Here is a 16,475-nt window from a genome sequence, read left to right on the forward strand (position 1 = left end):
ATACTTTTTCTTGCAACTGTATGCTTCATATGATCATCGATTAAAAGGCCTGGCCCTTCCCTGCTAGGCCCAGTCACCAGCCAGCACCTTCTTGTCCCAGATCTGCAGAGGCTTGCTGTAGAGGATGGACAGGAAGCTACTCTGGAACATGTTCTTGAACATTCTGTTGCCGCAGGGCTGCTCTGCCGGGGTGCGTCAGGACCAGCCGCCTGTCAGCCGCCACAACCACACGTGCCTCCCTCATGCCGAGGCCCTGACACGGAGGGAGACAGGCGTTGCCTGCAGCCAAGAAACCACTCCGCCGGCACCCCGGTGCCAGGCGACGGACTACTTTCGAATGTGACTCATTTTGCCTCCCACCCTGTGTTGTCGGAAACCTCTTGTCATTGTGGCAACCAGGAGTTGGGCAAGGGGCTCAAAAGCCCCACCCCCAAAATTCAGAAAGGGGAAGGGATCCCCGGAACCAAAAGGTAGGGCTGCCGGGCCTCTAAAGTGATTCCCCAACCCAGCACCCTCCAGATGGATTCACAGCAGGAGGAAACTTATAGTAGTATCTATAAATTATCATTTATTTTGCAAATCAGAGGTATCTTTCATATCATGATAAGTATTCCCAGATTTATGCCTTCAACAAGATGCGCCCACATACATATATACATATACACATACTCTTGACAGATATTTGTTGTGGACTTATCCATAAGAGAATTCTGGCTGCTGACTATTCTTCTTCTACAGCCATGCAGTAAAAGGGTTTGCAACCCTCTCTAATGCCACAAGTTTTCACAGTGGAAGAGACCATTAGAAAAGAATTCAATATGAGTAAATATGCTTGACAAGTTGATGAGAATAATCAGATTAGCAATTTGTCCCGAAGTCTCCCAAAGATCATGCTTTGTAGAAAAATGTTGGTCAGCCAAGAGATGAATTGCAACCTACTGTCTGGTGGGACTTCACAGGGGTTACTCCCCATGCATTATTGCACAGTGAGTGTCCCCTGGTCACTGTGGTCCATATTCCAAAGGCGGTAAAACTCTGCAAAGTCTACATAGGATTCAACGCGCCCATCTTCATCCGGCCTGAGAGAATGAGAAGGACGAGAACGGAAAAGGCCTCCATCTGAGCTTGAGCTGCTACTCTGGGTATGAGTGTTAGTAGACTGAAGAGTCACAGTAGGACTTTGACTGTAGGTACAGCCGTGAAGTGAGGAAAGAAAAGAAAGAAAAGCAATCGTTCATTCAATCTTCACAAATGACATACCAAAGGTAATTTACAGTGGGGCCTCTCAAAGCCCCCCCCCCCCCGGCCCCTCTGCACAATCACTTAACAACCACAATGAGAACTGGGATTGTGATAATTGAGGAAGGTGATCACATAGATATCTCACTTAACTTGTTTGGAGATCCTCGGAGAGTAGGTTTAGATTCTGAAAGGCTTTTTAGATTTAACGTTGTCACTGTCCTTATCAGTTTTTAGCTGATGAAACACTCTGGGCTCTTTTCATATGTACCACTGCAAACCAGGTTTTCCCTAATCCCATGCCTGTGACTTTCATCCCTTCCCCCCATGCAGGACTAATTTCTCCTTTGTTCATTTTGGCTACTTGTTCAAGCTTGTCTAAGCTTGTCTTTGGAATCTTCTTTTTCTTTTGTGTTAGCCATTTCTAGTTTTGTGTCACTGGAAAATTATGTAATTATTCTCTCAATTCTTTGAGAGAAGAGGTCAATCTGAGGTCATTAACAAAAATGTTGAACAGCACAGGGCTTGGAAGTTTACATTAAGCAGCATCTAGAAAAAAATAATGTAACACATCCAATATTCCATGGATAACAGGAATAAAGGGTAATAGGGAATAAAACTTAACAGGGAACATTTACTTGGTAAGTGTGGGCGTGGCTTCATCCAGCGTAGAGCTACTGTGGGCACCATTGACCATCTGACCTTGAGAAGGCATCACAAGTGATAAAGTCACACTGGTCTTGCTTGTGCTCTGAGTACTAGAGTATGGCACTGACACAGGATAGACACGGCCACCTAGAGGTACAGAAATATATCATGAAAAGAATGGGTAAATTGGGAAATGCCAGTAGCTTTCTTCTAAAATTTCCCCCCCAGATGTTAGGAAATGATTATTATCTAACTTGTTGGGTTGGTAATATATAAACAATCAATATAGCTTTAAGACTGCTGTATTGCACCATACTGTGTCCTGATTGGTTAGCTTTGTAGCCAATGTCCTTAAGAGGGAGCTAGAAACATGGTTTGTTTCTCTTTGATTCTCTTTGCTGATCGTTACTGCTCTTTGCTGTGTTTGCTACTGTTTGCAACTGTTTATTGTGTATGACTACAACGACTGGTAAGAAGACTTTGTTATTGGATTATCCCTGGACTATTGTTTTACCATCTACTGCTTTATCTGTGTATGACCTGGACTGTTTATTGGACTGTGTCTTATTACTATTTCCTGAAAGTAAACACAACTCAGTGTATCTGTGTGTTGGCTGTGTTTATTCATAACTACTCTCAATCGCTTTCATGTGCACACCCTTGCTACTCAAGGGTTGCTCTGCTAATTCCTTAACAAAAGCATGGCCCTTTAATCCAATGATGAATAGCTTATATTGTTAATAAAAAAAATAGCATTATGGCTGCTTCATACCATCCTAAGCCAAATCAAAATCTCACAAGATGTTTATAATGCTTCTTTTTATGTGCACCTCTTTCTTTATATGCTTCTCTTTTACACGACCAACTGGGGGAGAGTACAGGTCTAAATCTGCTGCTGCCTTTCACACACAATTTCTGTCATAGAAATATTTAATTTTCCCATACCTTGTGTTGGAGTCAGTGTGGGCTGGCTCATCTCCCCTAGCGGGTACCCAAAATTTCTTACTAGGACTGTCATGTCTTCATGCCGAGAGCAGAATTTGGACCGTTCACCACCACTGGCATAGGTATCACAGTGAATACGCTTAACTCGATCTACAACTGCTTGAGCCACAGAATCCAATAACGTTTGTTTGGCAAACTCTGTGGCAATCATGGCTGCAATTTCCTAGAAAAGGAAGAAGTTTACAAAAAAATATGTTGGCACTAAATGTGATTCATGGAAAGCCCTGAAGATGTTGCTCCCATCACTTAGGGAGTTACTTATTTGTGAGCAGCCCCAACGCAGCTGCAGCTTAGACAACTGTGGGGGATCCTGCCCCAAAACAGGCACCAACCAGAACAAGTATCCTATGATCAAAACCCTGAGAATCGGATCATGGCTGGGCTCTTAAAGCGGCATTATAGGAAAGCTGCTCATGGCTGAACAGTTCTCAAAGATCTGGATAAACACTAGGAGGACATCCTAGTAATCCATCTGAAGTGGAAAGGTATAAAACCTAATAAGCTTTTTGTCAGATTACTTGAAAGGACTGCACATTCTTCCTGCAATTATGTGCGTACATACAGAAAACCTTCTATCAGCAGTGATATGGACATGGTTTACTTGTAGGTTGCCCCATATATTTTCTCTTCCAATATAACCCTTTCATTTTTTAATATAATCTTACTGACAGTTTTAAAAACAAGGAATAAAAATGAATAGAAACGAAAACATAATCAGAAAGAAAAAAGAAATAAAAGAAAACTAAAGTGCAAAAGAAAAAATGGTAGAAGAAAAATAGAAAAAAAGATAAAAAGTGCTTCCAATCTTAGAGCAGCTGTAAGTTTGATTATAAATTTACTTCTTAAATTACATAACAACTCTCTTCTTTCTATAATCTTTCCTATTTGGTTGTCAAAACCATACATCATACTTTTTTTGGTTTATCGTATAAAAGCTTATCGTGCCCAAGATAAACCAATAAATCAATGGTGGTTGCACTTTAGAATATGAAATCTGTTTCCTACATTTTAAATATAACAATAAAACACCAGATTTTGCTCTGTATATACTGCACATCTTAAAGAGAATGTTCAATTCTCTCTACATTATTGGCTATGTATCTACAAGAATGGCTCATCTATAATGCTGTACTGTTATCCACAAATAATAAGCACTCAGAATTGAAACCCCTTTCAGTTTAGATCTGAAGACAATAATGTGGTGCAAAAGAACAGTTTTTCATTGCTGTGGAGTCACTACCTGATTGGCTTGTCCAGGTCCATGAGCAGCTTCTAGAGCTTTGTAGAGTCCTTCTGACATAAGCACAAGAAAGCCTGTGACGCCATCTAATGGGTGCCCACCATGGATTTCAGGCTCTGCTATGATTGGCTTAGATTTCGCAGCACTTCAAAGAGAAACCTCAATTAGTACTATATAATGCAGTGGAAAAGGATTTGGCAATACAATAAAATCAAATAGGGAAATAAGAGTAAGATACAAACAAGCTTTCCCTTACCTAAGAAATTCAATATCACTGTAGCCATATTTGACCTTATAATCTCCAATACGCCGAGTACTTTCTTGCCCACCTATGGTTCCTACTTGCTTTATTTTTGCTGCATCTAAACCTGCCGGGGTATAAAATAAAAGCCTCATTGATTTAGGTTCATGTGCTAAGAAGTTACATTTGCATTCCAAGTCAGGGGACAGCAATGTCAGCTGGAAAATTAGCTAACCAATGAGGGAAGAGATCATGAACTTAAGGAGACAGAGAACTGACTTTCATCTTTAGTTATTTATTGGAAAGAAAGGGCAGACTCATATTCTACAGCAGGGCTGTCGAATTCCCGGCCCGCGAACCGGATGCATCACTTGCTGGCCACACCCACGTCTGGTTTAGCGAAGGGGAAAAAAGTCTCATTTGACACTTCTGTTCTAGACACTGTTTCTTACCCTGGATGTTCTTATACCATCTAGTATCACTGCATTTATAAACGGTTAGTCAACCATTTTTTCTGAAAACATAATATATAAATCAGCTTTCATTGCCTTCATAAATTAAAACAATTATAAATCAGAGAACTCAGGAAAAAAATTAATATACTTCAAAATACTTTAAACGTATCTCAGTTCAGTTCATACAGCAATGTAATCAAAATATTTATAAGATTTTCTTCAGATTTATCATTCATTTTTCTACCCCATTGTAAGAGCTGTATGTTGACTTGATTACTACAAAGGAAAAATTGAGAGCTATCTAAGAAATCTTAGACTGAGATGCAAATAAAATCTAGAATAATTTACTTACTCTAATCAGTTTTGAGGGGAACAGAACATTGAAATTTCCTGTGTCCAATGCAATGATATAATTAATCAGGTTTATTTCCAACACCTGATTGTTCTTTTAAATAATTCCAACAACTTCTTTGTGAAATTTTTTAAATCTGAATTACTAATTCTGAAAATTAGTTAAAATCTAGGTGTAGCAACAGGCTGCCAAGGCTGTGAATAGCAGAGCAAACCAGCACAACATAAAAACAAGTGTGCTTCCTGCCAAGCAGAAGAAAATGGGATAATGTTCTCTAATCTTGGGCTAATCTTCATTTTGAATTATTTATTTTACTTAGAAAGCAAACATAGATGAAAAAACAATGTACAGCCTTGATAGTACAGTGGTTTAGTGCACCCTGTTATTAACACAGCTGCCTGCAATTTCTGCTGGTTCAAATCTCTCCAAGGCTCAAGGTTAACTCAGCCTTCCATCCTTTCTAAGATAGGTGAAATGAGGACCCAGTTTGTGGGGGCAATAAGCTGACTTTGTATAAAATATACAAAAGAATGAAGGCTATTGCTTAACGCATTGTAAGCCGCCCTGAGTCTCCGGAGAAGGGCGGCATATAAATCAAATTAAAAAAAAAATGTTTGGGAGAGGCCAAAGCTTAACTATAGAGCATCGGTTTTGTACAGAGTAAGCCATGGATTCAATATTTATAATCTTCAACTGAAAGATTCAGGAAGGAAAGGAGGTAAAAGACACCTGACTCAAAACCTCTACAGGTCAAAACAATACCTAGATAAGGGGGAGTGGGAGAGAATAATTTGTTACCATAATTTACCTCTCAAAAGAACACATCATACAAAATGATTTCCAAATACACCTATAGTGATTAATAACGTTTAGCAGAAAGCTCTTCTACCAATAATTTAGGAATTTTACTTGCTATCCTCTTAACAATTTAGATGTGAGCAGCCATTTAATAGTGTTCTCTGGATGCCCAAGAAAAGGAAAGGAGAGGACAGGAGGGGAGGGGAAGAGGGGAAGGGAAAGGGGAAAGGGGAAAAGGAAAAGGAAAAGGAAAAGGAAAAGGAAAAGGAAAGGCAAATACAGCAAGGGTTTGGGTTTTTTTGCCAATTGTTGAATGTCTGCTTTTCCAGAGATCAATAAATGCCTGACCTTGGGAATTTCTGAATACAACAGAAAGCCATTTAATTAACCTGGCTTTCACTCCTAGTGGCTGCATAGATAACAGCTCACCTACTGAAGACAACTAGGTTCTTTGGTGAATGTTTTTCTGCACCACATATAACACATATTGGAACAAATTTAAATATTTGGTTTATGTATTTGGTTTAACTATCCATTCTCTGTAACCGGGAATACTACAGCTGAGACTAAATAAAATATTAGTTTTGCAACCTGTGGTGGCAACAAAAGCCCTTTTTCAACTACTCCGATATTCAGATATTCAATTATATATTTCCTATAGTGGGAAGGAGAGAGATTACTACCTTCACCTTCAATTGGGCATGCTTTAGCTTGACACTGCTAACCAGAGAACCCATCAATAAACAGTGATACTCTGTAGGGAAACAAAAGAAAAAGAAAAACCTCAGCAAAAAAAAAATAAAAAATCTTATTTTGGAATCTCTTCCCCCTACTGCAGGAAGTAATCTGGGATCTACTTACAAAACTCACAATACTTTGATAGTATGAACTGCTCCAAAAAACCCTCATATATTTTGTTTTATCCAGTTTGTTTCAAGTTAAAATGCCAATTCTTGAGGATGGTGGGGGCTTTTAAAACATTCTTCTATAATTTTTTTTTCCTCCGTGGCTTTACCTACTTCTGCATCATCGCTTCAGCCAACTTCTTGTGCGATTATTTTTAATTAATTAAGAATCATAGGCTTGCGCATGACTCTGGGTTACTAGGTGTTTAAAGGCTACCTACTAATGTTCCCAATAACAACTCATAGTTTTCAAGAGAGTTCCAGTAATCCAATGTACCATATCCATGGTTTATTTCTTTCCACTTTGTCAAGCATACTCATTTTAACTAGTTCAGCATATATTCACCTCACATTATATGAAATCAGTCTTTATTTGATCCAAGACTGATTGACTTGATTTGTTGTGGGTCATGGTGTTCTTAGTAACTGTCAGGGGAACATTTCTTACCCAGTTGTGAAAAGCGGAATAATTCATCTTCATTCTCGGTAGTGTGATCCATATTGAGCTGTGTCACTTGCAATCCATCCATGGTAGATTTGCACAAAAGTGCACGGTTTGTTCCTGTAAAGAGAGAATGTACAATGCAAAGTCAGAAACTGTAACTGACCACTACTGCCCTATGACCAAAAATCTTTTTGTTTCTTGCTAGGAAACTGTACAATTCCAAGCTGTTTCACAAAGCTATTTTTTGTGGTCATTTGAGAAGTCAGAGAAGCATTTTCCTTGGATAAATCCAATCAACCAACTCTCATCACTTAATGTTGGACTCAAGAAAGTGCCACGTCAAAAGAGCATAAAAGAGGAACACACCTACATTAGCGATATAAAGTTTGTTGTTAAGAATCACTGCCACAATGGCCATGGCTCCTCCAGAGATTTCCTTTTCTACAGACTTCAACCTCTCCAAAATTTTCTGGTACTGAGGAGGCAGCTGGTGATGGGGAACCCCCTATAAAACAAAGCCATAACTAAGCTTATCAGCAATATACTTTGGGAATCTTCTATGTACCAAAAGAATTGCTGTGTTTATATTTTTCTTCACCTACATACATATATACCTGTCAAAGGAAAATGCATCATGCATTTGACAAAAGTCACTCCAGTCCACAAAGTTTATGTCATAATATACTACTCTTCTAAAATGCTAGCACATTTTTAATATAAAAAGAACAATCACATAACAGCATTTGACAGCTGTTAGGTAGCAAAACAAACTAACAAACAAAGGCATTCAATCATATTTAGGCTAATCATCTCTATATTAGGTCAGGATTGTTAAAACATTTCCCTCTCAAAATACCTGTGCTATGCATGAAACAGAATTTCCAATTAATTTAATAGTTATAATCGTTACAAACATAGGACATTAAAGGATTTTTTGTGTGTGCTTTTGAGTAAGTGTTGACTCCTGGTGACTGCCCAGACAAGTCCTTGCAGTTCTCTTGACAAGATTTTAGAAGTAATTTGCCACTGCTTCCTTTTTAGGGTTCGGAGAGAATGATTGATTCAAGATCACCCAGTTTGCTTCATATCTAAGGCAATACTAAAACTCACAAGCTTCTAGCTTGGAGCTTTAACCACTACACCTCTCAAAGGACTGCATTATTACTAAATTATTTAACAGACTACAAGGGCCCAGTTTTGTGCATACAGTATTTATATTCTATTATTCCAGCTTCGACTCACATAGCACTCATCTACCCACATTCTAAAATAACATATAAGCAATTAGAGTTTCCAAAAATAAAATGTGAAGTCAACATTCCTGGAATTGCCTAGTAAGATATGGAGTTACCTCTGGTAACTGGGATTGGAGGCTGGCTTTTTCTGCCAATGCATCATCAATGGACTCCAAAAAACTTCTTTCTACCACATCAAAGGCCTGAGAAAGTACCAGAAATAGATTAATAGAAATAGCCTATTAGAACCCAAATATTTATAGCTAGCTATATAGAAATGATCAGATGATTCTTTTTGTCAAATATTGTATCATTTTCTAGGAATTCCCTAAATGTGCTCATACTGATATGTTCATACCAAAGAGAATACATCTGTGGGAATACATGTTACATCTTTGTTTGTGCCAAAACATGCCACTACTCTCATCAGCACGGTTTCATTCTACACTTATTTTCTCTTCCACTGGACAAATAGACTGACATTTCTAATTGCCAGTATAAATAAATGAAACAGACAGATAAAGAAAGTAGGAGCATGAAAAAATAACTACAAGGTTTGAGGGTTGGCTTCAGAGATTCAAAACCAGTCATTTTCTTCAATAAATAAATGAGCAAGCGTAAGGTTTTCAACTCATTTAATTGGATTCTCTTTATCTAGTTTTAGGACTTGTATGAAAAACAGATCACATCTGAAGTTATATCTATGCAGAGATATTGAAAATTCAAAAGAGTTCACAAACTTTTAAGCACCACTGTAGCATTTTGACTAACTGTTCAAGCTGCAGTCTCTAGTTTAAACTTTTGAGAGCGTATTTGCTTTCTGACAAAAGGTACAAGGTGAACAGGAAGAGGGATCTGCCAATCCAGAAGTGTCAATTATTAAATGGTCCCTCCAGAACACTTCTACTGCCTTTTCTGATATCACACAAAAGTATATCTATTTTCTGGGATCCTCTAAACCCACAAATTCTTTTTTTTATCAAACCCTTTAGAATATTTGTGGGTTTTGTCATAGATTTCTTTTTAAACTGATTTTGCATTTTTAACATATCAAGAGATAGAAATGGGGCATCCATGTCTACTAAGGTCTTTGTGACTTTACTAAATGGTACTTGGCCCCATTTTAAAAACTTATATATTTTAAGGAACTTTCTATTGCTACTACTACTATTTTAGAGTTCTTAGCACAGTATCATACAATAAGGATTCTCGTTACATGAAAAGAATGCTGAACTTGAATAGTTTTAATTTAAAGATGTACCCTAGAAAAGAAGAGCATGATTTTTCTAAAGAAGAGACAGCCACCAAAGAATTTCATTGGCTAACTTGAAATTATTTCTTGAAGGTTTTAATTTATCAGTGTTTCCACGATTGGGCGTTTACTTGTTCATTTATGAAATGAGAACCGAATATAAACCCCTAACAATTGTATTGGAAAGTGATTTAGGTATCTCTTTTAAGAACCCAGCAATTACTTTTATATTTGTATTGCAAAAACATTTTTTTATTTCCTGGCTTATGTGAAACTAAAACATATTTGGGCTTCATTGAAGTTATATTGGATTTTGATGCTAAGTCTCATGAATATATAAATTTGTGGAATAATTAAAAAACAATTGAGAATATGTTCTATTAAAAAACATGGGAAGATCCTGGAATAATTCTTTAAATTAAGGATTTTTAATAACTGCAGATAACATTTTTCTTTGCTAACATACATCAGTAGCAATATATTCAACTTAGCATGTTTTGATTTCTCAGTATGGATCAGACGGCTGCTTCAGAGACATCTCAATCTCATTTTTATACTGTCTGTTATTGAAATTAAACCAGGTCCATATCAGAAATTGAAAAACTGAAGTTGAATTTACTGATATTTCTAAGTTATGGAATAAAGAGTTGAATACTTAATAATGAATTATCAATGGGTCAAAATATTTAGATATTACTTCTTTAAATTTGAAACTTCTTTAAAGTTGAAATCAAACCTTCAAAAGATTTTATTCCAAGCCTACTGAAGTCCTCAGAGTATGTATCAGAAAGCATAGGCAATAAATTGTTGGTGTTATAGAAAAATGTCTGGTTTTGGAAGAATACAATTTCATAATTTGTTGGATATTATTGTTTTCTTTCCTATTCTTTTATTTTTCATTTACAAATTCTAATACAATTATACATAGAGAGAAGGTTCTATTACCTGTAACAAGATTCTGCGCACCTCTGCCTCATCCTGCTCTGCATTCAGCTGGCCCAACAGGAGTTCTGCAGAAAGCCGCTCTCCCACAAAGTTTGTGATTCGGTTACCATCATAACCGTTAAAGACTCCATAGAGGTAGCAATTATTCTCACTTCTGCCAAAATGAGTTAGGATAGGTAAGCAGTGCTCTTTCTTATGTAATCAGAGTAACAGCCAGAGAAAACCAAATGAAAGAATGAGAAAATTGTACCCTTGTTCGAGGGGTATCAAACTCAAGACCTGCAGGCCAGGTCAGCCCATGGGGTACTTAGATCTGGCCCGCAGGGCCGTCCTGGAAACAGCGAATAACCGGCCCGCAGTGCCTCTGCCAGAGAAAACAGAGCTTGGGAGGGCCACAGGCAGCCCTCCCGAGCTCCGTTTTTGCTGGCAGAGGGTTGCAGGAGGCCATCGCAGCCAAAAACTGAGCTCAGGAGCCCATTTTCACTGGCAGTGTTCAGGCCACCACAGGTGCCCCTGACTCAGGTGACATTGAGCTGACCACACCCACCCTGGCCACGCCCACCCCAGCCCCTAGAGGTCAAACACAACCCTGATGCAGCCCTCAATGAAATCGAGTTTGACACCCCTGACTTGTTCAGTTGAACAGTTCCATTCAAATCTGTGGCTACTTACCTGAATTTTAACCAGTTATCCTCTAAGGGATGAATTTCAGTGCCCTTTCCATCAGTAGTGTAGGAACGATTAGAAGCTGAACCGACACCAGAGAGCTGACATAGCGGCAAGTCATCTGTCCAGCTTGAAAGCTGCTCCTAAATATTTACAAGAAAAAAGCTCCATTTCTCAATAAAAGCAAATGGAATAAATGGCATACTAATCAGAATGCCTTATCAGAGTGCTAGCAGTTAAAACACTTAAGATCCTTTTCATACTTACATAGATCTTGCCACTTCAACCATATTTTCTCTGCTATTACATCACTCTTACTTACTCTTGCTCCTTGAAACTTAACTCCAGATATTAAATGCCCATGTATGCATGCTCTAATCTACTGTCTGAATATACATAACTTGTCCTGCAAAACTAGTAAGAGGGATACATTTTAATTACCATCATTTAGGGTTTTTTTCCATGCATAGTTCAGACAATAATACTCCTCTTGCATTTCTAAAACACTTATCCTTCAGAAAGCCACAACTCTTCTCCCCCAGTATATACATGGATTGCAGAGGTCATATTTGTCTATCCACCACAGAATTGTAAGATGTTCATTTGGAATAATCTTCCCTAGAAACATTGCATAAGTATTTATAAAGCAATTCCTTTTTTTTAACATGGGTCTAAGGGCAAGAGTGCAAATAGTGCAGGTTGGAAGCTGCAAGCTACCGGTAACTGAAATCTGCAAAATCCTTCATTCATCTTGATAGGTGCCACTCGTGACTAATGCTGAATTGAGTTTGACTATATTGTTTACAGATGCAAGAGCCAGAAATATAATTATCTTGCTACATTATTAATATCATAAGAGCACCAGAAGCTATTTTATTATCAGTGTTTTTCCTTTACTCTTTATACTGAAAAAATTATCTCAATAAAGCTGATGCAAAATAGGATTGTAGAATAATATATTAATGCACAAAGTACATGAATAGTGCAACTGGAGTATCTTATTCATATGCTGCATCTTATGAGAGCAACCATGTTTTGATTTCACCTAATTTTTTCCTTGATAAAGTAATAAAATAGCTATATATTCCGGGGGATAGTTGAAGTGAAAAAACACAGTTTTTCATTCTCATGCATATTTTGTGAAAATTATAAGCATGAAGTTGCTCCGATTTGGTTAGTCTCTAATTTGCAAGTTTTATTGCCAACTGTATCCAGAAGAAAAAAAAAAGGAGGGGGTGGGGAATGGAAGGATTTATACTCCTTGCAGACAGCTAGATGTTTGCATTCGTTCAGCGGGTTATTAAGGTCACCTGGATGTTTATCTGTGACATTAGGGTCACCTGAGTGGTGCAAATTAGTGTGGATGTGGAGCCTTCTCGGAACTGTTGAAAGGACTGTGTGGTAGATTAGAGATAGATCATATCCCTCCCCCTCTGTTGAGAGAGGGCTGTTGAATTTTGATTATGTCCAGTTGCCTTTTGGGGGGAAGCACCTTTGGGACAACCATGATCTGGATGACTGAGAATCTCTACAGACGTTTAGGATGTAGTCCAGTGGTGAAATCCAATTTTTTTTACTACTGGTTCTATGGGCGTGGCTTGGTCGGTGTGGCAGGGGAAGGATACTGCAAAATCTCCATTCCCACCCACTCCAGGGGAAGGATACTGCAAAATCTCCATTCCCACCCCACTCCAGGGGAAGGATACTGCAAAATCTCCATTCCCACCCCGCTCCAGGGGAAGGATACTGCAAAATCTCCATTCCCACCCCACTCCAGGGGAAGGATACTGCAAAATCTCCATTCCCATCCCACTCCAGGGGAAGGATACTGCAAAATCTCGCTTCCCACCCCACTCTAGGGGAAGGATACTGCAAAATCTCGCTTCCCACTCCACTCTAGGGGAAGGATATTGCAAAATCTCCGTTCCCACCCCACTCCAGGGAAAGGATATTGCAAAATCTCCATTCCCACCCCGCTCCAGGGGAAGGATACTGCAAAATCTCCATTCCCACCCCACTCCAGGGGAAGGATACTGCAAAATCTCGCTTCCCACCCCACTCTAGGGGAAGGATACTGCAAAATCTCCGTTCCCACCCCACTCCAGGGGAAGGACACTGCAAAATCTCCGTTCCCACCCCACTCCAGGGGAAGGATACTGCAAAATCTCCGTTCCCACCCCACTCCAGGGGAAGGATACTGCAAAATCTCCATTCCCACCCCACTCCAGGGGAAGGATACTGCAAAATCTCCATTCCCACCCCACTCCAGGGGAAGGATACTGCAAAATCTCCATTCCCACCCCACTCTAGGGGAAGGATACTGCAAAATCTCCATTCCCACCCCACTCCAGGGGAAGGATACTGCAAAATCTCCGTTCCCACCCCACTCCAGGGGAAGGATACTGCAAAAACTCCATTCCCACCCCATTCAGGGGAAGGATATTGCAAAATCTCCGTTCCCACCTCACTCTGGGGCCAGCCAGAGGTGGTACTCAAAATTTCCGCTACCGGTTCTCCAGAACCTGTCAGAACCTGCTAGATTTCAACCCTGATGTAGCCTATTTACACGCCCTAGATTTTGCATTTTATGGGAATAGGGCGCACCCGCCTTTGGCAACGGTGCCTCTTCCGGCTGTGTTGTCTTCAATGCCTATATTTCCAAATCAGCCCAGCCTACCGCGGCAGGTAACTTGGCGCATAGAAAACTACGCATCCCAAAATGCTGCCTCGATTACGGCGTCATTAAAGGGGAACCTCTCTATGCCTTTGGCTCCGATTACTTCCACGGCTGAAAGGGAGAACACCGTGCATCCTCTGCCTGCAACGCCCATCCCTTCCATTAAGGTTGCAGGAAAGCATCCCTCCGTGCGTGGGCAAGGCAGGGGAAGAAGAAGCCCGGGAGCCACCCGACTCTTCCCTTAAATCCGGGAGGGGTACTTTCCTCTGTCCGTTCTCCCCCACCCACCCGCAGCCGCCGCGCTCCTCCCGTGATCCCATAGAAAAAGGGGAGCCGCTCACACTCTGCAAAAGACTCCTCCTCACTGCCGCCATCTTTACGCAGAAGCAATTCCCTCCTCCCACCCACCGGCGGGCGAGAGAGGTAGGCTCGGGCTGCAGGACGGCCATCGGATGTAGTTTTAGCCTGCGGAATTGGGTCCGATTTTCCTCGGACGACAGCGCCCTCGAGAGGACGGGAGGAAGTATTGAGGCTCGTTGCTTTGCTCTTCTACATTTTGTCCTGCGTATTGGTTGTTTTTTGTTTTTTTAAATATACACTATCTATTTGCAGCAAGAAATTTGTCAATGTAGTCCTCGGCTACCATAGCGGTTAATGCTGTATTTTGCAGATAAAACAGGAGGAGCGCCGCGGACATCAGCACCAACTGGCTTTCTATATTCAATTGATCATATATTTCTAAGCCTTGTACTGAACCGGACTATTTGATCGGCAACGGCTGTATATTGTACATTTTGACAGAATTGGGGGCTTTTAAGCCTGCGAATCCACATCTTACATCATCTCTTGAGAAATTTCAGTAGCCTGCAAAATATTATCTTGTGATAATTGAATGTTACTTTTGGTGCCTTCTTCTCTTACTGCAATTTTGCTAAAGTTTTAAGTTTACCACTCATTTTCAAAGTGGCACCAATTTGTAATGTTAGTGTTTAAGGTCCTGGCTTTAGTCTGGAGAGATCGATTCCAGGTGCCTTTCATAGAACTCCCTAGATGGTTTAAGGTCAGTCACTTTCAGCCTGACCCACCTGCCAAAGTTGTAAGGATAAAAGGATTAAATGAGGGGAGTTCCCCATGAGCTCCTGGAGAAGGGAGATGAATGAATGTGACAGACCTTAGAACAGCCAAGCCAGGTTTTACATTCAAGATGGCCTCTCTTTTAGGGTTGTCCCCAAAAGACCCCAATGTGAAAGTTGCAGAACTGTAAATTAACTGGATTATTTCTTGAATGGCTTGGAAAGGGTTAGTAGATGGACCAGCTGACTGTGAACCTGAGATCTGTGCTGAAATGCTTTGAAAATTGGTAAGAGAAGGCTTCTTGCCATTACAGTACCCTAGCTATTCAGTGTCATACAGTACAGGTAGTCCTCAACTTACAACAGTTGGTTTAGTAACCATTCGAAATTACAAAGGCACTGAAAAAAGTGATTATGACTGTTTTTCACACTTAGGACCATTGTAGCATCCCCATGGTCACATGATCAAAATTCAGATGCTTGGCAACTGACTCAGTTATGATGCTTGTAGTGTCCCAAGGTCATGTGATCACATTTTGCAACCTTTTGACAAGTCCACGAAAAAGCCAGATTCATTTAACAACCATGTTACTAAAAATTTCAGTGATTCATTTGACAACTATGGCAAGAAAGGTCATAAAATGGAGCGAAACACACTTAACAAATGTCTTATTTACCAACAGAAATGTTGAGCTTAATTTTGGTCGTAGATTGAGAACTAGCCACTTCCTAATAGAAATCTATTAATGTCCCAGCAAGAATGTATTTGAGAAATCTTATCCATTGGAAAAATCATATGATGAAATGAATCCAGTGGTTTGTCATCTTTTCCCCCTGGATTGTACCCAAATGATTCTGCACACAATGGGCTGACAAGGTTTGTTAGTGCAGGTATAAAGTATTAGCTCACCATGCTAATGACTAGAAGCAACTGCCTTGTGAAGACAAGCAGCCAGACCTTTGAATGGAGGAGCCTCTGTTTTAGGTTATTATTATTATTATTATTATTATTATTATTATTATTATTATTATTATTTTATTTTATTTTATTTTATTTTATTTTATTTTATTTTATTTCTATACCGCCCTTCTCCTGCGGGACTCAGGGCGGTGTACAGCCAAGATAAAACATTGCATATAAAATTTAAAAACAATTTAAAAAACAATTAAATAATTTCGGCCCAAGATATTAAAAACAACCCAATTAAAACCAAATTCAATTAAAACTGAGAGGATGGGATCAAGCCAGCCCAGCTAGATGGAATAGGTGTGTTTTCAGGGCCCGACGAAAAGTCCGGA

The 16,475-nt window shown here is 39.6% G+C and overlaps 1 protein-coding gene across 2 annotated transcripts; it reads right to left on the minus strand.

The window, feature by feature from the left end:
- Nucleotides 1-548: 548 nt before the first annotated feature.
- TAB1 (TGF-beta activated kinase 1 (MAP3K7) binding protein 1) lies at nt 549-14,549 on the minus strand. Of its 2 annotated transcripts, none has more exons than XM_070947968.1 (11): nt 14,445-14,549; nt 11,433-11,569; nt 10,761-10,914; nt 8,680-8,766; nt 7,695-7,833; nt 7,332-7,445; nt 4,389-4,500; nt 4,133-4,277; nt 2,833-3,055; nt 1,878-2,034; nt 549-1,184 (listed from the first exon to the last, which is right to left on the minus strand). In XM_070947968.1, exons 1-11 carry the CDS (start codon nt 14,475-14,477, stop codon nt 977-979), a joined length of 1,509 nt encoding a protein of 502 aa, XP_070804069.1. In that variant the 5' UTR covers nt 14,478-14,549; the 3' UTR covers nt 549-976. The 2 variants fall into 2 exon arrangements, with proteins under 2 accessions (XP_070804069.1, XP_070804068.1); XM_070947967.1 differs by having other exon boundaries at nt 10,782-10,914; nt 14,445-14,526.
- Between the last annotated feature and the right edge of the window lie 1,926 nt (nt 14,550-16,475).

This window comes from Pituophis catenifer, unplaced genomic scaffold (assembly GCF_029215685.1).
Source record: "Pituophis catenifer annectens isolate HBS135680 unplaced genomic scaffold, rPitCat1.0.hap2 SCAF_7, whole genome shotgun sequence".
Lineage (NCBI taxonomy): Eukaryota > Metazoa > Chordata > Lepidosauria > Squamata > Colubridae > Pituophis > Pituophis catenifer.